Source organism: Marmota flaviventris, chromosome 10 (assembly GCF_047511675.1).
Source record: "Marmota flaviventris isolate mMarFla1 chromosome 10, mMarFla1.hap1, whole genome shotgun sequence".
Taxonomy (NCBI): domain Eukaryota; kingdom Metazoa; phylum Chordata; class Mammalia; order Rodentia; family Sciuridae; genus Marmota; species Marmota flaviventris.
In genome coordinates, this window is record NC_092507.1 from 118,545,946 (window position 1) to 118,566,789 (window position 20,844).

Consider the following 20,844-nt stretch of genomic DNA (forward strand, 5'->3'; position numbering starts at 1 on the left):
CTGAGCTACAGCCCCAGCCCTATGTGTGTGTGTGTGTGTGTGTGTTGTTGGGGATTGAACCCAGGACCTTGTGCTTGCGAGGCAAGCCCTCTACCAAGTGAGCTATGTCCCCAGCCCCTAGACTTTCTATATTGTGTTTATGTACTGAGAGGTCCCTAAAGAGCCTGGGGTACAGCTGGGCATGGTGTCTCACCCAGGTTATCCCAGTGACTCAGGAGGCTGAGGCAGGAGGATCACAAGTTCAAGGTCAGCCTCTTAGTGAGATCCTGTCTCAAAAGAAAACATAAAAAGGACTGGGGGGCTGGGTTATAACTCAGTGGTAGAGCGCTTGCCTCGCATGTAGCTCAGTGGTGAAGCACCCCTAGGATCAATTTCCCACTACCAAAAGAGACAAAAAAAGAGCCTGGGGTTCAAATCTTAGGCTTATTGGGTACCCAGGTAGAGTTTGGCCCTTTAAGATTCTATCCTCTGCTTGCAGAACCTTCAGCCTGGGAGAAAAGCCGAGGTCCCAGTCCAGTCTTGGTCTCTGAGCCCCCAGGGGGTGGAGCCATGAAGCTGGGATTCTGGCCTTTGGCTCCCTGTTTTTAAATTTAGTACATTCCAGAGTCTTGGCTGACCAGAGGGGAGGTAAGCCTGGCGTTCTGGGGCCAGGAACCTCAGGCCTGATGGTTTGGGAGTGTTCTCGCAGCCTTCCCATGGTCTCCCGGCAGGTGCAACCCTGGAGAAAACAGCCCGGGCCCTGAGGAAGCACTTTCTTCTTCCACTTGTCACCCAGCCTGGGCCTGTATGGTTTGTTTCCTCTTTTGCCTCCCTTTTGCCCCCATTCTGAGAATGTAATCCAGGCGCCGAGCTGTTTTTTAAAGTTTTGTGACAGGGTCTCGCTAAGTTCCTTGGATGGCCTTTAACTTCTGTCCTCCTGCCTCAGCCTCCCAAGTAGCTAGGAGCACAGGCCTGTGCCCCCAGGCTCAGCCCCTCTCCTTTTTTTCTGCTCTTTGCTATATAAGGATCCTGATCAGGAGAATGGGTGAAGAAGGTGAAGAAGGAGTTGCTAGGCAGGGGGAGAACGAGAGGAGCAGCGTGGGGGTGGTGCTGGGGGTGAAGAGCCCAACCAGCTCAGCGAGCGGTGAGGCAGTGAAGCCCGAAATAGAGGCAGAGGCTAAAATTGGCACCTACAGGAGCGCTGAGTTGGGCTTGAAACCTCCAGCCTGGTCCTACTGAGGAGTCCAGCAGGGAGCTGCTGGACCTGGGCAGGGCCTCCTCTCCCTCCCTCCTCCTCCCACACCAATTGCACATGGAATCAGGCAGGACCTTGCAAACATAGTATGCTCTGTCCTAGCGCTCTTTGTTTGTGCTCTGATTTCTACATAGAAGTGGGACACCCCGAGAGGAGGAAATGAACTGCAATATGAGTGATTACAGTTAGACTGGAGGAGGAAAACAGCAGGAAACTCACCGAAGGTGGAGATTGGCACAGGTTGGGGCCATCTTTTTGGTAAGGGGGATTTAATCCAGGGGCACTTTACCACTGAGTTACATTCCATTCCTTTTTACTTTAAGAGGGTCTTGGTAAGTTGCTGAGGGTCTCACGATATTGCTGAGGCTGACCTTGAATTTTTGATCCTCCAGCCTCAGCCTCCCAAATCGCTGGGATTACAGGCTGACCACCGCGCCTGGCCCCATCTTCCTTCTAATGGAGACAGTTGGTTGTGCCCTAACTGTTCTCTGATTGGGGCAGGCTGTTTTCTAGTCTTCTGGTTCCGGTTTAAGTAGCGACAGAGAGAACCAAGGTTAGACCCATGGAAGGACTTCCTCAGCTCCCTAGCTTTCAGGAAAGCTTGCTAATTCCCACCTACACCCTCCAAAGTAGCTGGCAGAGGCGGAGCTAGGAGGAGGATGGGCAGAGTGTGGTCCGGAAGGGCCCGGAGAGGTGGAGGCTTGTGGGAGAATTCTGTCCTCTCGACTCTTTTTTGACTTTTGGGAACGACTCTTCTCCTATAAACCTACTAAAGATTCGTCTTTTAGTTCTTCGAGTTGGCCTCCCTCTCGCCACCCCTGCCCCCAGTCGTACACGGGGTCTGTTTATTCTGGCTGCTCGATGGGCCCCGAAGGCCGGGGAGGAACTGGCCCCGGGCCCCTGGAGAGCTGGGGGCGGGAGAGTCCTGCAGCCCGAGGGTCTTTAAAGTGAAGTGCTGGGGGGGGGGGGAAGGAAGGCCTGGGGTCCGGCGGGGACTGCGCGGCCGGGCACCCGCGGGCTCCGGGAGAGCCGAGCTGGGGCCGGGGCGCCCTCCGCAGGGCGGGACCCCTGGCCCCGCGGCGCCCCGTCCCGCGCGCCGGCCCCCGCCCTCGCCGCGCCCCGCCCCCCCTTCCTGAGCGGCGGGGAGGAGACAAGGGTTTGAGGAACTGGCGCTGGGTGCCGGGCGAGGGGAGTCCGACTTCCTGTCCCCGCCGGCGCGGCGGCCCGGACCCTCGCGGCTCCCCACAATAGCAGGCGCCCGGCTCGCGCCGGAGCATGTCCCGGATCGAGTCCCTCACGCGGGCGCGGACCGAGCGGAGCCGAGAGCTGGCCAGCAAGGTGGGTCGAGTCCCCCGCCGCGTCCCCCGGTCGCCCCCGCCCCCCGCCGCGTCCCCCGGGCGCCCCCGCCCCCGCCAAGCCCCGCGCCCCGCGTCCCGGGTCGGCTCTGGGCGCCAAAGTCGGGCGCGCGGCGCGGCGGGACGGGTGGGTGGGGACTGAGCGGGGCGGGGGGGCCGGGGGGACGCGACCCGCGCCTCCAGCTCCGCCGCGCGGACTCGCTGCCGGGACCCCGGGAGAGCAGGCTGGGCTCGGTCGCCTCCGATCGGGCGCCACCGGGTGTTTTTTGTCGCTCAGAAGAAAGTTGCTCCGGTAAGGGACCGAGCGGGAAGAGGGAGGCGCGCTTCGGGTCGGAGGTGGGCTCTCTCCGCACCCGCTGGCCGGGCGGCTGCCGGGTCGACCCCGGCCGTACCCCCGCCCCGGCCGCCGGCTAGGTCGTTCCCCCTTTGTCCCCGCCATCCGGCGGAGGGGGCGGGAGGGGTGGTTTCCCAGCTTCCTCCCACCACCACCGCCACCGCCACCACCACCCCTCCAAGACAAAAGTCAGCTCCTCCTCTCCGCGCAAATGGGCTTTCCAGCTGTGATTCAGCTCTCCCCTCGGGTGGGCGGGTGGTGGGGGTCAGGACCGCTGAGCGACGCTCATCCCCCTTCCCCACCCCGGGCCCCAGGCCATCACCCCAGGTGAAGGGAGCAGAAGTCTTTGTGTAGCTGGGATTCTCTCCTCCCCACGGAGCACCCCTGAGCCTGGAACGCGGGGTGGTCCCCATCCCTCTCTGCTCCACCAGCCTTCCAAGCTCCTTGTTCTCCCAATCACGAAAGCCTTAGGCGGACCGACCTGGGCACTGCCTTCCTGCCCCTCTCTGCCGTCCTCGGCGCCTATTCTCTTATTTCCTGGTGCTGGAGGCCCTTTACCTGTCATCTCGAGTCTGGGTGTATAATTTCACACACACGCGCGCGCGCGCGCACACACACACACACACCATGACCTCTTGGCCACTGCTTTTAAAGTATCCTTTATTCCTGTCTTTGTATCCAGATCCATTCCCAAATGCTATGACCCGTCTACACCCCAGGCCCCAGAAAACGATCAAACTGACTTTAGCTGAGCAGCTGGGAACTGGGAGGAAGGTGGTGTATGCAGACAGCACCTTCCAGCTCCGTGGGGCTTCCACACTGCGCTGGTTCTCAGAAAGGCCAGAACCCAGCCCAGAGCTGCTTTGATCTTCATCTCTGGCTTTCCTCCCATGTCTGCTGGGTGGCCAGCTTAGCTGATTACCATCTTCAGGCAAGGGAAGGGTACTCCCCTGGAGCCCTCCAGGAGATGGAGTCCCCTCACTCCACCTCCCTGCTGATTCTTAGCCAGGCTACCTGTCTTGGTGCTAACTGGGAGAAGGTCTAACCTAGGGCAGAGGTGGGGATGGAGAGGGGCAGAGAAGGAGGCTTTAGGACTTTCTCAGGGGATTGGTATTAGACTCTGCTAACCGGAAAGCAGCCGGGGATTTGAGTAACCCCTAAGACAAACAGAGGGCCAGGGTGCGGTGGCTGAAGTGTGGTGGAACAGTGGGGTGGCAGACAGGCTCTTCACAACCCTGCGCCAAGCCAGGCCCCAGCTCCAAAAGTCTGTTTATTTTTTCAACCGTTTGAGCTGAGACCCTGGAGTAGAGCCAAGGGGGGGGCGGGAGAGGCTTTTTGAAACCACGGAAATACGGTTCCACCCTAAAAAGGAAAGCCACGGGGGAGGGGCAGACCTGGCGAGGGGCACAGGGAGAGATTCCAGAGGTTAGATACTGGGGTCCTTTCTCCATTAATGAGGGGGCCAGGGGCCATATACCTGGACCTGTGCTCTCTTTTTTTGTAGCTGTTTGTTTGTTTATTGTCACCTCCCCCAGTAGGGAACTGGGCATCCGGAAACCCAGTTCTTCTTTCTGCCCTGGAGCTGGCTGAGGAGGGGGTATTTGGGAATCTGGCTGGGGGAAGGGGAGTGCGGGGGCTGAGTGGGTGGATCTGAGAGGGCACTGAGGCCACAAGAGGAGGGTGTCAGTTTGGGCTGGTCGGAAGGGGAGGGCCACCACTGCCACCTCCGGAAAGCTGTGGTTACAGAAGGGGGGAGTTGGTTCTTAGCCAACAAACCCTGGGTCCCCTCTCCCCCTCCCCCAAGCACGCCAGCTGTCTCCTTTCTTTTTATACTGTGGTGGGAAGGGGGGCACTGGAAAGGAGATTATTTGAAGAAGATGGTCTCTTCCCTGCTACCTATGTGGGGAGATGGGTCCGGCACCCCACCTGCTCCCCGTCCCTGCCCTACTCCCCGGAGCTCCTCCTAGGAGGAGGAACTGGAGTACAACCTGCCTCTTTCTCTTCCCACCCCTTAGGATCTTTCTGTGAGCCCCCGCCCCCCCAGGCTCCTTTTTCTTTTCACTCCGTTTCTATTCTTCCAGGCTTGTCTTCAGATCTCCACCCCCTTAATTCTCTCTGCTCTACTTCCTACCTCCTCAAACCCCAAAGCCCACAGATCCCCTCTCTCTCCCTTTCGTCCCTTGCTCTTCCCTCCCTCCTTTCCCCAGCCCTAACCTTCAGGTCCCTCCGAACAAAAGATCCTTTTCTGCCAACCAGGGCCAGAGGTGTAGGGATGGCTCTGGAGGCTGGCGGTCCCCTTGGGATCTGTGGGACCCCAGCATTGGAGTGTATGGTGGGCAGGTGGAATGGGGAGTGAGGAGGAGAGATCTTTCTTTGTTCTGGGTACTAGAGAGGTGGCTGGCTTTGTGTGCAGGACCAACGGTGTAGCTAGAGAGGAGGGCTGGGGGCGCCCAGGAGGGAGTCCGGAGGGCTGATGGCTTTGGAGGAAAGTTGAAAAATTGGGGTCCTCCTGGAGGCAGAGGCTTTTGGGGACATAGAAGGACTCTGAGGGTCATGGAGGTTAGGGAAAGGACCTAGGGGGAGGGGAGAAACAAGAATGGGGGAAGGGAACTGAAAGCCTAAGTCACCAAGGGGGGACGGGGGGGGGAGGGAGGGGAGGTTCACGGTACCTAGGGGTGCCTAAGGTAGGACCTGCTGGGGGTGACCAAGGAGTTCAAGAAGCATCTGTCTGTCCGATGTCAATCCCCTGGCTCTGGAGCTGTGACCTTGGAATCCAGGAAGGGACGGATTGGAATGTGAATCCCATGTGTGCATGTTACCTGAGTGTTGGGGTATGTTCCTCTGTGTGTCTGTCCCGCTGTGCTCTAAGTTACTGTTTGCAGTATGGACACCAGAGTAGGGGATCATGCCCTCTGGACATGAGGAAGTGGTTCCATTCTTAGCTTTGGCCTCTGGTTCAAAGAATCTTGGAGGAGCCCAATGAGTGGACTGGTCAGGGTTTCTGGAGCTGGTAGGGGAAATGGCTGAGAAACGCTGGCTGGCTGGGCCGGCTGGGTTTGTTTGTGTCCCCTTGGGGGAGGGGGGAAGGCTGCAGGCAGCAGCTGCCCCCTCCCGACTCAGCCGGCCTGCCCTGTGCCAGGAGGGCAGGGAGTCCTGGCACGGCTATTGTTCACTTGCACAAATGCCCGTCTGTTTGCATCGTTCCCCCCACCCCCGCTTGTCTCTCTCCTGGCCTGACAGGTGTGGCGGGGTAGGGGGCAGGCTGGGGTCCAGGGTGACTGGGTCTCAGAGTCTTTAGCCTCATTTTATTCCCTGTGGCCCTAAGTGCCCTTCACCAATGTGCTGGCTCCCATTACCGGTCTCATCTTCGTTCATTAAGCAAGCATTTATTAAGTGCCTTTGTGTGTGTTCACTGCTATTTTCCTTGTTGTTTCTGCCCTTGGAACTAGTGTTTTCTATTTGGCCGCCTTCTCCTGGCCTCCAGTCTTCATCTTGTCCCTGGAAGCTCCTAAAGGGGCCTGGCCTAGCTGAGAGCATCCCAGGTTCTTTTCTCAGTCATGGGCAGGAAGCTTCTGGTTTGTCCCCCCTGACTTAGTGACTCTGCATCTTTGCTGTCTGGGGGCTGAGCTACAGGTGACTCAAACCCCCCAGTGCACCCCTCTAGACTCTCTAGGCTCTGGTCTGGGCAGAGGCCTCACCATCTTGGGAAAGGGGCTGCTGCTAACTGCACCTGGAACCAAAGTGGTTGTGGAGCAGGGGACGACTTGGAGGCCCGTGTAAGAAATGAGTGGGGTCCCCAGAGCAGGGTGCTGCTGAGACCCCCATGTCTTGATGTCCTTCTCTTGATGTGCTTGATCTTGTTGTCCTTCTCTTCCCTGCCATTCTCACTGAGTTCCTTAGACCTTTGCTAAGTTGCTGAGGCTGGTGGCTTTGAACTTGCGGTCCTCCTGCCTTGGCCTCCCCGAGCCTCTGGGATCACAGTGTGCCACCTGCCTGGCAGTCTTTTTGCTAGGTGTGCTCACACTGTTCCTTCACTTGATCTTTGATGTAGCAGTGGCAGAGAGGAAGGTTAGTAGGCTGGAAAGAGGGTTCCTGAGGTTTGTGAGAAAGAGGCAGAATGACCCTTGGCTGCCAGACAGCAGGAGGCTGGAGCGCAGGAGGGCTTCAGGCCCTTGAGGGTGTTGTGAATTGTAGATGGGCATTTTCTCAGTGGATAGGTTGGAACATGCAGCAGGTGAAGGTCTGTCCTGCTTGGAAGTAGGTAAATGGGAACCAGTGTGATTTTCTTATTTCAATTTTTTTAGTTATAGATGGACATAATACCTTCATTTTATTTATTTATTTTATGCGGTGCTTAGGATCAAACTTAGTGCCTCACATGAGCAAGGCAAGCGCTCTACCACCGATCCACAACCCCAGCCCAGTGTGATTTTCTTTTTTTGGGGTATGTGTGGGGTACCAGGGATTGACCTCAGGGGCACTCAGCCCCTGAACCACATCTCCAGCCCTATTTTTTTTTTTTTATATTTTATTTAGAGACAGAGTCTCACTGAGCTGCTTAGCACCTCGCTTTTTACTGAGGCTGGCTGTGAAATTGCAATCCTCTTGTCTCAGCCTCCTGAGCCTCTGGGATTACAGGCATGTGCCACTGTGTTTGGCTTCCAATGTGATTTTATTTTATTTTTTAAAAATTTTATTTATTTATGGGGCTGGGGTTGTTGCTCAGTGGTAGAGTGTGCACCTTGCACGTGTGAGGTACTCGGTTCGATCCTCAGCACCACATAAAAATAAATAAAGGTATTGTGTCCACCTACAACTAAAAAAACATTTAAAAAATTTATTTATTATAATTTGTTATACATGACAGCAGATTGCATTTCAATTCATAGTACACATATAGAGCACACTTTTTCATTTTTCTGGTTGTACACAAAGTAGAGTCACACCACTTGGGTCTTCATACATGTACTTAGGGTAATGATGTCCATTTCATTCCACCATCTTTCCTACCCCTATGCCCCCTCCCTTGAAAATATAGAACGCTTCATGAATTTACATGTCATCCTTCCACGGGGCCATGCTAATCTTCTCTGTATGGTTCCAATTTTAGTAGTGAGCACCCAATGTGATTTTGTTAAAAAACAAACCTGGACGAGCCAGGTATGGTAGCGCATGCCTATAATTCCTGCAACTCCTGAGGCTGAGGCAGGAGCACAAGTTCAAGGCTACCCTCAGCAACGTAGGGCGTAAGCAACTTTGTGAGACCCTATCTTAAAATTAAAAAGGGCTGGGGACATAACTCATGGGCAAAGTGCCCCTGGGTTCTAAAAAATAAAAAAAAGGGCCGGGGATATGGCTCAGTGGGGTCACATCCCCTTTAGGAAACCAAACGACCAACCTGGAAGAGAATAGGACAGAAATCCAAACCAGCCCACTCATCCCACCTTTGGAGCCGATTCCCTTGGAGAGCAGGCTCCATGTCCTTCCATCCTCAGCAGCCGGAGCCCTGGGGCGGGCACAGGCCACCTCTGGGACAATAGTGCTAGGCAGTGCCAGGGCCGCTTGCTGCTGGGATGTGCTGCTGCTGGGGCTGCTGCCCGCTGCTGGCCCACCTAGAGAGGGGGTCACTCGGAGAGAGGGTGAGTGTTCAGGGGTGGAGCAGGCAGGGCCCAGGGTACCCTGGCTGTCACTGGGGCATCTGTGCCAGAGAGGGGAAGGGCCACTAGAGATGGCTTTCTGCTTGCCCTAGTCCTCTCCCTTTGCTGTGCTCATCAGAGCTGGCCAAGCAGGTGAGTGTCACGCACTTGAAGAGAGAGGGGAGGGGGAGGGCTGTGCGGAAATTGGGAAAGGGGAACTCTAGCAGCACCAGGACAGATCTGAAACACTGCCCCTTTTGGAGTTACCCCGGCCAGTGACGCTGCTCTTTTGAATGCTGTCTTTACGTTTGCTTGCTTGCTTTGACTTCAAATGTCATAAGTGCCACTGCTTTGGAAGGGCAGGAGATGAGGAAGGTAGGGACAGTGCACGGCAGTGAGAAGGGCGATCTGGATCTGGACTTGGTCTCTGAGGGTCCCACAAGGTTATTATTCAGAGGCAGCTGTGATCTTCTGAAAACACTGGATCAACCAAAGAGCTACACCTTGGAGCAAGACCGCAGATTAGATCTGCGGGAGACTGTTCTGGTGATTGAGGCAGGCAGGTGCCAGTGTAGAAAACGGGAGGCCACAGTGCTGGAGGACTAGGGAGGAGGAGTGGCCTGCACCGCGGAGGAGGAGGAGGCGGCGGAAGGGAAGAGGAGGGGAGGGACACCGAGGCCCTCACTGGTCACGTGGGGGCGGAGCTGAAGGAAGCCACCTAGGGAAGGAAGACAGGTGAAGGCCCAGAGGAGGGAGAACCTGAACTGAGAGCTGAGGACCAGGAGACAGGAAGAGAAGGAAGGCCAGGCCAGCGGGCGCAGGTGGCTTGTGCCTATAACCCCAGTGGCCAGCGAGGCCCTGGCAACTCAGCGGGACCCTGTCTCTAAATAAAACACAAAAAAAGGGCTGGGGATGTGTCTCCGAGGTCAAGCACCCCTGGGTTCAATTGGGTACCAAAAAAATGGATAAGCCAGGAGGAAAGAAACAAAAGTGTGGGGGTGGGGAGGTGCATGGGGCGGGGACAAGGACTGGCCTCTGGGCCTCTGGGCCCTGCTCATTGTCAGGTAACCCGGGCTGAGAAGAGGCTGGGAGGAGGATCTGGAGCCACCAGCGTGCCCTGGGCTCCAGGTCACCACAGCCCAGTGCCCTCTGGCCCTATTTGTTGACTCAGCCCCTGTACTTCCCTTTTCTACCCCCTCTGCCCTGAGCATTGGTCTGCGTCTCTCCCCTCCCCCACCTCCTGCCAGTGGGACTGGAACCAGTCAGGGCCAGCCTCCTCAGGCCCAGGTTGAAGGCTCCCCACCAAGGTCCCCAACTTTGGGGCTCATATCCTGGATCATCTGAATCCTGCTTTTTTTTTTTTTTTTCTTTTTCCTTCGTACTGGGGATTGAACCCAGGGGTGCTTAACCACTGAACTACCTCTACAGCCCCTTTTATTATTCTGAGACCTTGTCTCTCAGTTGCTGAGGCTGGTCTTGAACTTGTGATCCTGCTGCCTGAGCTACCCAGTTCCTGGAGTTACAGGCATGTGCCATCGAGGCTGGCTCTGGTGTTTGATTTCTGAAAGGCAAAGGGAACTTGAAGGGAGTGGTTAGCTTCCCTTCCTGCTTTGTCCTCCGCTCTGGAGGACAGAGATCTAGAGACCTGAGGTGATAACTGAAGAAGGTTCTGGGATCAGTGACTGGTCTCCCAGTCTTCTCACCTTCATAGGTGTTTTTTTTCCTTTTTAAAATATTTATTTATGTAAATAAATGTTAAGATATTTATTTTTTTAGTTTTAGGTGGACATATTATTTTGTTTTTACGTGGTGCTGAGGATCGAACCCAGTGCCTCACGCATGCTAGGGGAGCCACTACCATCGAGCCCCAGCCCCAGCCCCAGCCCCAGCCCCAGCCCCACCCCCACCTTCATAGGCTTTTGAGGAAGGACAGAAAAGAAGTCAGAGAGAATGACTTGACTCACAGGCCAGTGGGCAGCTGGAGAAGGAAGGCCGAGATGGGAAAGGCCCGCCTGAGGTTGGAGGGGCCATGTGGGGTGTGCCCCATCTCTGCAGAGAGTAGGGCTGGAAGGAGGGAGGTAGATGTCAGGAAGGACTTATAGAATGAGGGAGACCATTTGGTTTAGGAGCAATTGAGAGCTCTTACAGGTCTTGTCTCTGGAGTGTAATTTGAGAAGGGTAAAAGTTAGCTGCAGGGGGGATTTTCTGCTGGGACCACCAAGCTGGCTGGCTGTTTCTGTCCTTAAAGGTCCCAGAGAGGAGGAGTGACCTGAGACCAAACCCAGGTTCCCCCTGCCTAGAGATTAGTGGGGGACATGCTGCCTCCCAGAGGAGGCAGCATGTGACCTTGACTAAGTGGGTAAGAAGAGTTAAAGGTTTGGTATCCTGACCCCTGAGTTGGGGGTGGCCCTGGAGGCATTCTGTCCTTTCAGCCAATCTAATATGGGGATCTCCTGCCCTCCCATCCCTGACACCCCACTCCCGTGACTGCCACAGAGACAGCCGCTCCAACACCGGTTGTCATGGTTATGAGAGGAGCTCACTCCCATAGATTGGAAAGCGCTGGTGAGCTGGCACCCTCTGCTTCGCCCGCTCTCCCTCCGCTCTGCGCATCTCCCCCAGCACAGGGAAGGGAGTACAGCAGCCCGGGGGCGAGCAGAGCTGGGGCTGGGAGGTGGAGTGAGGACGCGGCGCTCCAGAGCAGGGAGATGAGTGGCAACAGGAGGCAACCCAGCCGCAGGGGCCAGGTGGGTCAGGGACCCCGAAACCCTCTCGGGACTGGCCACTCGGGGCCTGGTTACTTCTGGTCAGCCACCCTGAGCCCCGGGGCAGTCCTGCTGTGGAGTTGGTGTCTTTGCAGCCTGCCCAGGCTGGCTTCTCTCCCTCACTGCCCTCAGCCTGTCTCTGACTCCAGGCCCCTGGCCTTGTCCAACTTCACTTCCTGTGTCTCCTGCTCCTTCCACAGGCCCGGGAAAAGGAGAAGATGAAGGAAGCCAAGGATGCCCGCTATACCAACGGGCACCTCTTCACCACCATCACGGTTTCGGGCATGACCATGTGCTATGCCTGTAACAAGAGTATCACCGCCAAGGAAGCCCTCGTCTGCCCAAGTAAGTTATTTGGCCCCTGTCACTCAGACCCGGTGCCCACCGACCCTGTCTTCCCATCTGTCCTGTCTGCCCTGGATCCATACAGGGGGGACTTTCCCTTTCTGAACCCCCAGCTGGGCCCAAGTGCCGGGGCCAGATGCTTGCTCCCTTTCTCACCCTGAGGGTAGTGGCTGTTGGAATGTGGCATGAGCGGGTCTATTGAGGAATGTGGATGAGGGGAGGCTGGGAGGACTCTGCTTGCAGCTGTCACCACTGGGTATCCCTCTCGCTCCTGAACAGCTGTTGAGGGTTAGGGGAAGTGATTGGAGAAGAAGCAAGAATGTGTCTGCAGAGGGGGGTGAGAGAGGATCTGGCCAGAAAGCTACCAACCTTGCAGCTGGTTCCGCCCATCTTCCTGGGCAGAACTGGACATTCAGGGTCCCTTTGCCCTTCCTATCTATTGACTGTGGGTGGAGTCTGTGAAATCCCTGTTTCAAGGAGAGGGTGGGATGAGGTCCCCCCATCTGATCATCCAGATCAGTTTCCAATCTGAGAGACAGCGTAGGAAGCCAGCAGGGACGTGTGGAGGAGGGCAAGGGGCCAGGGCACCCAGTGCTCACCCGGGTCTGAGGGCAAACCTGATTTGGAGCATGGACAAGGAGTTCCTTCCTTCCCTGCGACTCCTATGTGGAGGGTTTCCACTTTACCCCTCCCCCCGGTTCTCCCCAGATTTATGGCCGAGATGCCTCCGACTGGTACTGGCCAGCGTAGCGGAAGCACTGCCCCTCCAAATCCCCGTGGAACTGGGGGGAGAAGCCCCCAGAAAGAACCAGTGAGGTCTCCCCTCTACTTCCTCACTTGCTTGATTTAGAGTTAGGAGGGCGAGGAGGGAACCCCAATCTAGATCCCTCTAGAGACCTGACAAAATATCCAATCCGGAAGCTTGTTGCCAGGGGAACTGGGGAGGCGGGCAGCCCTATTTTGAGAGCAGGTGGAAAGCGGAGGTTCGATCCAGAGACACTAGGTGTTGGGGGTAGGAAAAGGGAGCTCCAGTGGGGGTTAGCACCGCGCGGCCCCACTGTCTGCCCCTGGGCCCCACCCTGTTGGCCTTGTATTTGTGGAAGTGAGCGTGGTGCTGGGTATTGTCTGAAGGAGTTAGCAGAGTTTCCGGTGGTGTTGGTGGGGGAGGGGAAGCTGGGGAGGCCGAGGATGAGGGCATTTGGGGCAGGGGATGGCAGTGGTCCTACACTGGAGCTTGGCCACGCCTCCTCCCTTCTTTTCTCTCCTACCCCGTGGCAAGGTGGGGTGGGGGGTGAGGAGCAGCAGATGGAGTGTGGGAGCTGTGGGTTTGCCTTACATGGGGAATAGGACTCCCCAGGCCTGGCAGGGAGAAGGCAGGCTGACTGCAAGCCACAGAGGAGGCTGGCAGGCAGGGCAGGGCAGGGCAGGGCAGGGACTTGTCTCAACTTCCCCGCTGGATCCGTCCACCTTGGAGTTGCTTAGACCCGGCCAGAGTCTGTGGCATCCTTGTGGGACAACGGGAGGAGTCTGGTCTTTGAATTCAGGCCTGCTTCACCACCAGCAGGGGATTGAGCTTCTCCAGGACACGTTCTTCATTTGTAAAGTGAGGATAGTTGAGTCAGCCTCCAAGGATTGATGGGATAGATTAAAGGTTGGGCATTTGCTCAGGGCATGTTACTGTCCCCCTCTGCCCTAGCCGCCATCTCGGCTGCCTCGGTGTCATCTCCTGTTCTGTGGGAGTCCTGGCTCCCATCTGCCACTCTCCACCTCTTTTGTGCTTGAGCTCATCCCTGGCAGCATGACCCCTTCTCCCTCCTGTCCCGTCACGGCCATTTTTGGTTCAGGGTTGTCCATCTCTCCTGATTGCTTTATTTCATTTCACACCCAGACCCCCCTCTCCACTTCCTGCTTGAAGGAAAGGGCTGTGGGAGGGAGGGAGTGGGGTGTGGCAATGGCTGAGAAGTCTGGGAAGGGGGAGAGTGTCTGAGGACCATGTGGCTAGGGGGACTTGGGTGTCTGCATGTGGGTGTGTCCCCTCCTGTACCACCTGGCCCTCCCTTCACCCTCTCTACCCCACCCTCCCAGCCTGCAATGTGACTATCCACAACCGCTGTAAAGACACCCTCGCCAACTGTACCAAGGTCAAGCAGAAGGTGAGACGGCAGGGAGGGCAGAGGGCTGGGGGAGAGGGCAGGAAGCGTGGTGACCTCGAGCCTTTTCCATTCATCCCCTGCCACCTCCTCCACACCACAGGGCAACCCAGAACCTGACCCCCGGCCCTGGGTCCCCTGAGTGGCCAGGCCTATGGCTCTAGACACAGCCCCACAGAATTGGAGTTATGTCAGCCACCCCATGCCCTAACCACAGTGCCAGCTTTCTCCTGAGGGGCCAGCTGCCCAGCTCCTACCCCAGGCCTCGGGGGGGATCCTTGGGTGACAGCTGTTCCTGGTGTCTCTTTCGCTCTGTCTCACAGCAACAGAAAGCCGCCCTGCTGAAGAACAACACTGCCTTGCAGTCTGTTTCCCTTCGCAGTAAGAGTGAGTAGTGGGGAGTGGGGAGCTCCCTTGAGACCCTGAACCTCGGGCAGCTCAGTCCACAGGCTCTGCTGCCCCCCTGAGGTCATTCCCAGGCACAGCACCTTCCTCTCCTTAGTGGAGGCAGCTAGTGGGGCTTAGGGATGGCACAGGTTCCTGGGTTTAGGGGCAGAACCGGAGAGACCCAATGTGATAAGCCGTGGGATGGCTGGTCACCTGAGTTGGCCGCGTCCTTTGTTGTTTTTGTCAGTTGTACACACGACATTTGGGGGAGTGTTGGCAGTGGCTGTCAAGTGTCCGTTCTGACAGCTTTGGTATGACAGAAAGAACATGATGCTCAGGCAGGAAGAGCAGAGCCTGTGTCCCTACTCGCCATCCCTGGGTCACCCTGGACAGGTCTTTCTGCTTTCCTGAGCTTCAGTGTGCTCTCAGGCTGTTTGGGGGAGGAGATGTGTCACCAACACGTGAACACTGGAGGATGGCGTAAATGGACAGTGGCATTGTTGTCACTGTGACCATCTCTCTTGTACAAAAGGGAAGGCAGGAGAGGACACTTCCTTTCCAGTGAGGAGGAGCCTAGGAGCTCCAAATCCTGGGAGGGCACCAGCGTTTGGAATTGCCTGCTCACCGTGTCTCCCCAACAGCAGCCACCCGAGAGCGGCCCTCCTCAGCCATCTACCCCGCTGACAGCTTCCGGCAGTCCCTTCTGGGCTCCCGCCGTGGCCGCTCCTCCTTGTCTTTAGCCAAGAGTGTCTCCACCACCAACATTGCTGGGTGAGCCTTTATTTGGGGAAGGGGAGCTAGGCATCAGAGAGTAGGGAGCCCTAGGGAGCTGAGAGGGTCTTCTGTCCCTGAGTTCAGAATTGGAGACAGAGAACCAGGTGGTGGGGTGGTGCACACCTGTGATCCCGGCGACTCAGGGGGGACTGAGGCAGGAGGATTGAAAGTTGCAGGCCAGCCCTGAGTAACTTAGCAAGACCCTGCATCAGAATAAAAAAACAAGAGGTGCTGAGGATGCAGTTCAGTAGTAGAGTACTGCCGGGCTCAATCCCAGCACTGCCACAAAAATAGGAGTAAGGAGAACACAGGGGACCACCTCTCAGATCCCACCTTGGGTCCCCGCCGGGGAAGGGATCTTTGGCCTGAGTGAGGGTGATGCAGACAGCCTCCACTCCCTTCAGACATTTCAATGATGAGACGCCCCTGGGGCTGCGTCGGATCCTCTCTCAGTCTACAGACTCGCTCAACATGCGGAACCGAACCCTGTCGGTGGAGTCCCTCATTGATGAAGGTGAGTGTGGCCAGGGCCTGGGGCTGACCCGGAGAAGACGAAGAGGGGATGGAGATGAGTGGCTGGTGGAAGCACCTGGGAGGGCCCAGGACCCACTGAAGAGGGTCTGACTGAGTTGCTGCCCCCACTGGGGTCCAGGTGCAGAGGTGATCTACAATGAGCTGATGAGCGACTTTGAAATGGATGAGAAGGACTTTGCGGCTGATTCCTGGAGCCTTGCTGTGGATAGCAGCTTCCTGCAGCAGCACAAGAAGGAGGTGATGAAGCAGCAGGACGTCATCTACGGTGAGCACGCCCACCCTCGCCTTCCTCCTCCTTCACCAGGTCCCGTTTCTCTGTGTCCTACTTTCTGCCATCTCCCGCCTCTTTCGACCTTTGCCTCCTAACCTGTTGACCTCCACGACCCTGCTTGGTATCAGGTTTCCCTCTGGACCTCTACCTCTCTGTTCTATGGCGAAGGTCCCATCTTTTTTTTTTTTTTGGTACCAAAGATTGGATTCAGGGGCACTTGCGTATAACCCCTGAGCTACATCTCCAGCCATTTTTTCTTAATGTTTTATTTTGAGACAGGGTCTTGCTAAGTTGCTTAAGGTCTCACTAAATTGCTGAGGCTGGCTTTGAACTTGTAATCCTCCAGCCTCAGCCTCCCGAGTCACAGGAATTAAAGGTGTATGCCACCATGCCTGGCTCCAAGGCTCCACCTTTATTTTTTCTTCAATTCAGTCCCCATTCTGTATCTTTTCCATACCCAACACTGTGCTGGGGACTCCAGACATTTCTAATGGTGCACACCTATAATCCCAGTGACTGAGAGGCTGAGGTGGAAGGACTATAAGTTCAAGCCAGCCTTGGCAACTTAGTGTCTCAAAATAAAAAATAAAAAGGGCTGAGGTTGGGGGCTGGGGCTGTAGCTCAGTGGTAGAGCACTTGCCTCATAGGAGTGAGGCCCTGGGTTGGATCCTCAGCACCACATAAAATAAATAGATAGATAGATAGATAGATAGATAAAGAGGGGGGGGGCGCTGAGGTTGTACCTCAGTGGTAGAGCACCCTGGATTAATCCTCAGTACCAAAAATATTATCTAAGATCACAGTAATGGAGATATTAACCTGGAAGGGACCAACCTAGGGCCCCACAAATCATGGCCAAGCCAGAGCAGAAAACCAAGCGTACCATTGTCCCCACAGAGCTGATTCAGACGGAGCTGCACCATGTGAGGACGCTGAAGATCATGACCCGCCTCTTCCGCACGGGGATGCTGGAAGAGCTGCAGTTGGAGCCAGGAGTTGTGCAGGGCCTGTTCCCCTGTGTGGATGAGCTCAGTGACATCCATACGCGCTTCCTCAGCCAGCTGTTAGAACGCCGACGGCAGGCTCTGTGCCCTGGCAGCTCCCGGAACTTTGTCATCCATCGCTTGGGTGACCTGCTCATCAGCCAGGTAGGAGAGGCAGGACCCCTGGGCAGTGTTCATGGAGGTGTGACTGGGGGTGGGGTGGGCTTGTTTCTTGCCTACAACAGAACTTTAGCTGGAGGGGCAAGAAGCCAGCCTGTTGGCAGGAGGCCCAAGGCGAGTCCAGGGGAGAAGCTGTGACTTTGGGGGAAATGCTGAGCTAGCCTCACTCCCTGACCTCTAGTTCTCAGGTCCCAGTGCGGAGCAGATGCGGAAGACCTATGCAGAGTTCTGCAGCCGGCACACCAAGGCCTTAAAGCTCTATAAGGAGCTGTATGCCCGAGACAAACGCTTCCAGCAGTTCATTCGGGTGAGCAAGCCTCCCTAGGACCTGTGCTCAGAGCCACCTGTCCTGGTCCAGACCATTCATGGGCTCGCCATTTATGGACCTGTCCACTCCTGGATCCGATCAGCAGTCACCCCTCATGGTGGCAGAGCACTTTGTGCTAGCTCCCCACATACTTCTCACACCTTATCAGATTGGTCCTGACCACGGATGCGTGGTGTTGGTATCCACTTGTCCAGCACTGTCACCTAGTATGAGGTAAATGGCTGATGACCCCAAGCCCCGCCCCTTCCCTTTCAGAAAGTGACCCGTTCAGCTGTGCTGAAGCGGCATGGGGTCCAGGAGTGCATCCTCCTGGTAACTCAGCGCATCACCAAGTACCCAGTGCTCATCAACCGCATCCTACAGCATTCCCATGGTGAGCGGGACTCGCAGGTGTGGGTAGAGAGGGTGCCTGCGATGAGCAAAGGCTCGCGGTGGCCCTACAAGGCGTGGGACCCTGGGCAGCCTCCAGGTAGAATCCAGGCCCCTGGGAGTTGGGGCTGGAGTGCAGCCAGGTGTGCCATGCCCTACGCCCACCCTCTGGCACTAGGGGCTGAGGAGGAGCGCCAGGACCTAACAGCGGCACTGGGGCTGGTGAAGGAGTTGCTGTCCAACGTGGACCAGGATGTGCACGAGCTAGAGAAAGGGGCCCGTCTGCAGGAGATCTACAACCGCATGGACCCTCGGGCCCAGGCCCCGGTGCCTGGCAAGGGGCCCTTTGGCCGAGAGGAACTTCTACGGCGCAAGCTCATCCATGATGGCTGCCTGCTCTGGAAGACAGCAACTGGGCGCTTCAAAGGTCAGTAACCTGACCCAGCAAGAGTCCAGCCTTGGAGGGTGGGAGATGTACCCTCCTTGAGGACCCTGTTGTGCAGTCCTGACCCAGGGGCGAGTCTCAGTGGGAGGAAAAGACATGGTGTCTGTTGTAGCAAAAGTCTCCATTGTGCATTGAACATCATGGACAGGACAGGGACTTGTCGGTACGGATTTATTTCTTTGGTCCTTGCGTGCTCAGAGAGCCACCAGCTCTATTTATTTATTTACTTGGTGCTACTTGGGATTGAACCCAGGGCCTCACACATGCTAGGCCAGTGTCCTGTCGCTGAGTTACAGACCTGGCCCACGAGCCATCAGTGTTGGTGAAGAAGACATGGAAGCACTCAGAGCAGAAGACAAGGTCAGGGTGGTTGATTGCCCCTACTGGAATCCCAGCCACCAGAGCTCTGGGAATGCAACCAGGGAAGTCCCAGAGGAAGGCACTGAGCCCAGGGAGGGACAGTCAGGGCAGAGGAGGGGGGCCATGTTGGAGGGCAGCGCGCACTTTCCCAGGAGTACTTTCCAGAATTGGTCTGTACCTGCAAGCCTTTCCTAACTAAGTCAGGGCCAGCAGAGGGCAAGCCTTGGTTCTGAGGACGAGGAATGGGGGCTACTGTAATGTGGTACCTGAGGCTGGAGGCTGCCTGGGCTTCTCTATGGAGGTCATGAAACCTCCTCTCCAGGCCTGGATATTGTCAGTCTTCATCAGCTTTTCCCTCCATCCCTTTCTCCTTCCCGTCCCTCCCACGCAGCAGCTAAGAATATAAAGCAGGGGGGGGTAAAAATAGCAAGGCTGGAGAGCTCTATTTCTGAAGCATTTAGCAAAAACCCTCCTCTTCTGTGTGCCCACAGTTTAGTAAGATCCCCAAGGGCAAAGGGTGAGTATGTGACACCACGTGTCACAGAATTGACCTTTGTCTCCCCCTCCGTCTTGCAGTGCAGGCCCACAAAGGATCTGAGAGCCTGGAGGGGGGGCAGGAAGGGAGATGAAGCAGATCCTGCTGGGATCCAAGGAGATGGGGTTGTTCAGAGACAGACGGGGAGGCTGGCCTTTCAGTCCTGCTTTAGTGGAAAGAAACTAACTTTCTTCCTCCCTGCTGAGCGCAGAGTGGGAAGTGGGAATATGTTAGGGTAGGGGGAATTTAGGTCAGATACCTAAAAAGATCTTAACACTAGGTAGATGTTACACTTAAAGTCTGAAAGGAAGAAAAAACCCCAAAACAGCCCCTCTTGTTCTGGGAATCTTATGACTCACAAAAATCTTGGACCTGCCAGGTGTGCCACTGTGATTCAGGAGTCTGGGGTAGAAGGATCAAAAGTTTGAGGCTAGCTTCAGCAACCTAGGAAGACCCTGTCTGAAAATTAAAAAAAAAAATTCCAAAAAAGGCTGAGGATCAGGGGCCGGGGACATAGCTCAGCTGGTAGAGTGCTTGCCTCGCATGCACAGGCCCTGGGTTCAATCCCCAACCCCACAAAAAAAGGGTGGGGCTGGGGATGTAGCCCAGTGGTAGAGCGCCCCTGGATCAATCCCCAGTACAAAAAAAAAAAACATCTTGGGCCTCTTGGGAGGTGGTAGCACACACCTGCAGTGTCAACTACTAGGGAGGCTGAAGCAAGAGGACCACTTGAGTCCAGGGGTTTGAGACTGGGATGCGAGACCCACAGAAAAGAAAAAAAAAATGTAAAATAAAACCAAAAAATTTTAGACCATTTCACCCAGAAAAATACATGTGTGTCTATTAATATGTAAAAACTTCAGAGGGTTTCTAGAGCCCTGAAGTAGTGGCTACCCTAGGGGTCTGTAGACCCTTGGCTCAGAAACCTGAGTAAGGGTACGGAGTTCTTTCCAAAGGCACTGTGACCCGTGGTCTCTACCAGCCCCAAAAGCGTTTCCTCTGAGGCATCTTTCTTTGCCCCTCCCTCTCTATGCTCCAAAAATGGGGAGGTAGGAAGTCTTGAGAAGGTGGGATAAGTGACCCAGAGGGAAGAGAGCAGGGTGAGGGGTTGGAAGTTCCTGCTGACAGGGTGGGCCTGGTCCCTGGGATCGAGGCAGCACCTGTCAGTCCCTTTAGTGCTGACTGTTTCTCTGCCTTCATTCCCCAACCAGATGTGCTGATGCTGCTGATGACGGATGTGCTGCTATTTCTCCAGGAGAAGGACCAGAAGTACATTTTTCCTGCCCTGGTGAGACACCTTCTGTTTGCTACCATGGATTGAAGCCAGGGGCCCTCAACCACTGAGCCACATCCCCAACCCCTTTTATTTTCTATTTTGAGACAGGGTCCCGATAAATTGTTTAGGGCCTCACTAAGCTGCTGAGGCTGGACTCTAACCTGTGATCCTCTTGCCTCGGCCTCCTGAGTCGCTGGGATTATTGGCATGTGCCACCATGCCCAGTTCATTCTTCTTTCCTTTTTTTTTTAAGGTGGGGGGTTCCAGGGATTGAACCAGGGGGTGCTTCACCACTGAGCCATATTTCTAGCCTTTTTTTAATATATTTTATTTAGAGACAGGGTCTGGCTAAGTTGCTGAGACTGGTCTTGAACTTATGATTCTCCTGTCTCAGCCCCGGAGCCCATGCGTTTACAGGCATGCGCCATTGCTCCTAGCTCTAAGTTTTTCCTAGATGGCACTGGAGCCTGGCCTCTTGACTTGTATTGTAGGAGGTCCTCCTCAATCCTTGGGGCAATCTTGGGTTGAAGATCCAAGCACCTCAGTATTCCTAATCCTAATCCTTCCTCTCCACCGACTGGCA

At 55.8% G+C, this 20,844-nt stretch overlaps 1 protein-coding gene and 1 non-coding gene across 9 annotated transcripts in view; one reads left to right on the forward strand and one right to left on the reverse strand.

The window, feature by feature from the left end:
- Arhgef2 (Rho/Rac guanine nucleotide exchange factor 2) overlaps nt 1–20,844 on the forward strand; it is a 31,770-nt gene that overhangs the window by 3,103 nt on the left and 7,823 nt on the right. Inside the window, exons 1-12 of one of the 8 annotated variants that reach the window (XM_071618347.1) lie at nt 2,400–2,572; nt 11,525–11,669; nt 13,755–13,822; nt 14,143–14,206; nt 14,848–14,977; nt 15,385–15,494; nt 15,639–15,779; nt 16,683–16,933; nt 17,130–17,255; nt 17,532–17,649; nt 17,824–18,072; nt 20,197–20,273. In XM_071618347.1, coding sequence (XP_071474448.1) covers nt 2,510–2,572; nt 11,525–11,669; nt 13,755–13,822; nt 14,143–14,206; nt 14,848–14,977; nt 15,385–15,494; nt 15,639–15,779; nt 16,683–16,933; nt 17,130–17,255; nt 17,532–17,649; nt 17,824–18,072; nt 20,197–20,273 — 1,542 coding nt within the window. In that variant the 5' untranslated portion in view covers nt 2,400–2,509. Of the gene's footprint in view, nt 1–2,399; nt 2,573–2,804; nt 2,882–10,531; nt 11,307–11,524; nt 11,670–13,754; nt 13,823–14,142; nt 14,207–14,847; nt 14,978–15,384; nt 15,495–15,632; nt 15,780–16,682; nt 16,934–17,129; nt 17,256–17,531; nt 17,650–17,823; nt 18,073–20,196; nt 20,274–20,844 lie in introns of those variants that run through there. The other 7 variants (XM_071618346.1, XM_071618349.1, XM_027920971.3 and 4 more) reach the window with 7 other exon arrangements.
- LOC114079693 (U6 spliceosomal RNA) lies at nt 7,952–8,053 on the reverse strand. Its single transcript, XR_003580517.2, has one exon. It is a non-coding gene; the product is annotated as a U6 spliceosomal RNA (small nuclear RNA).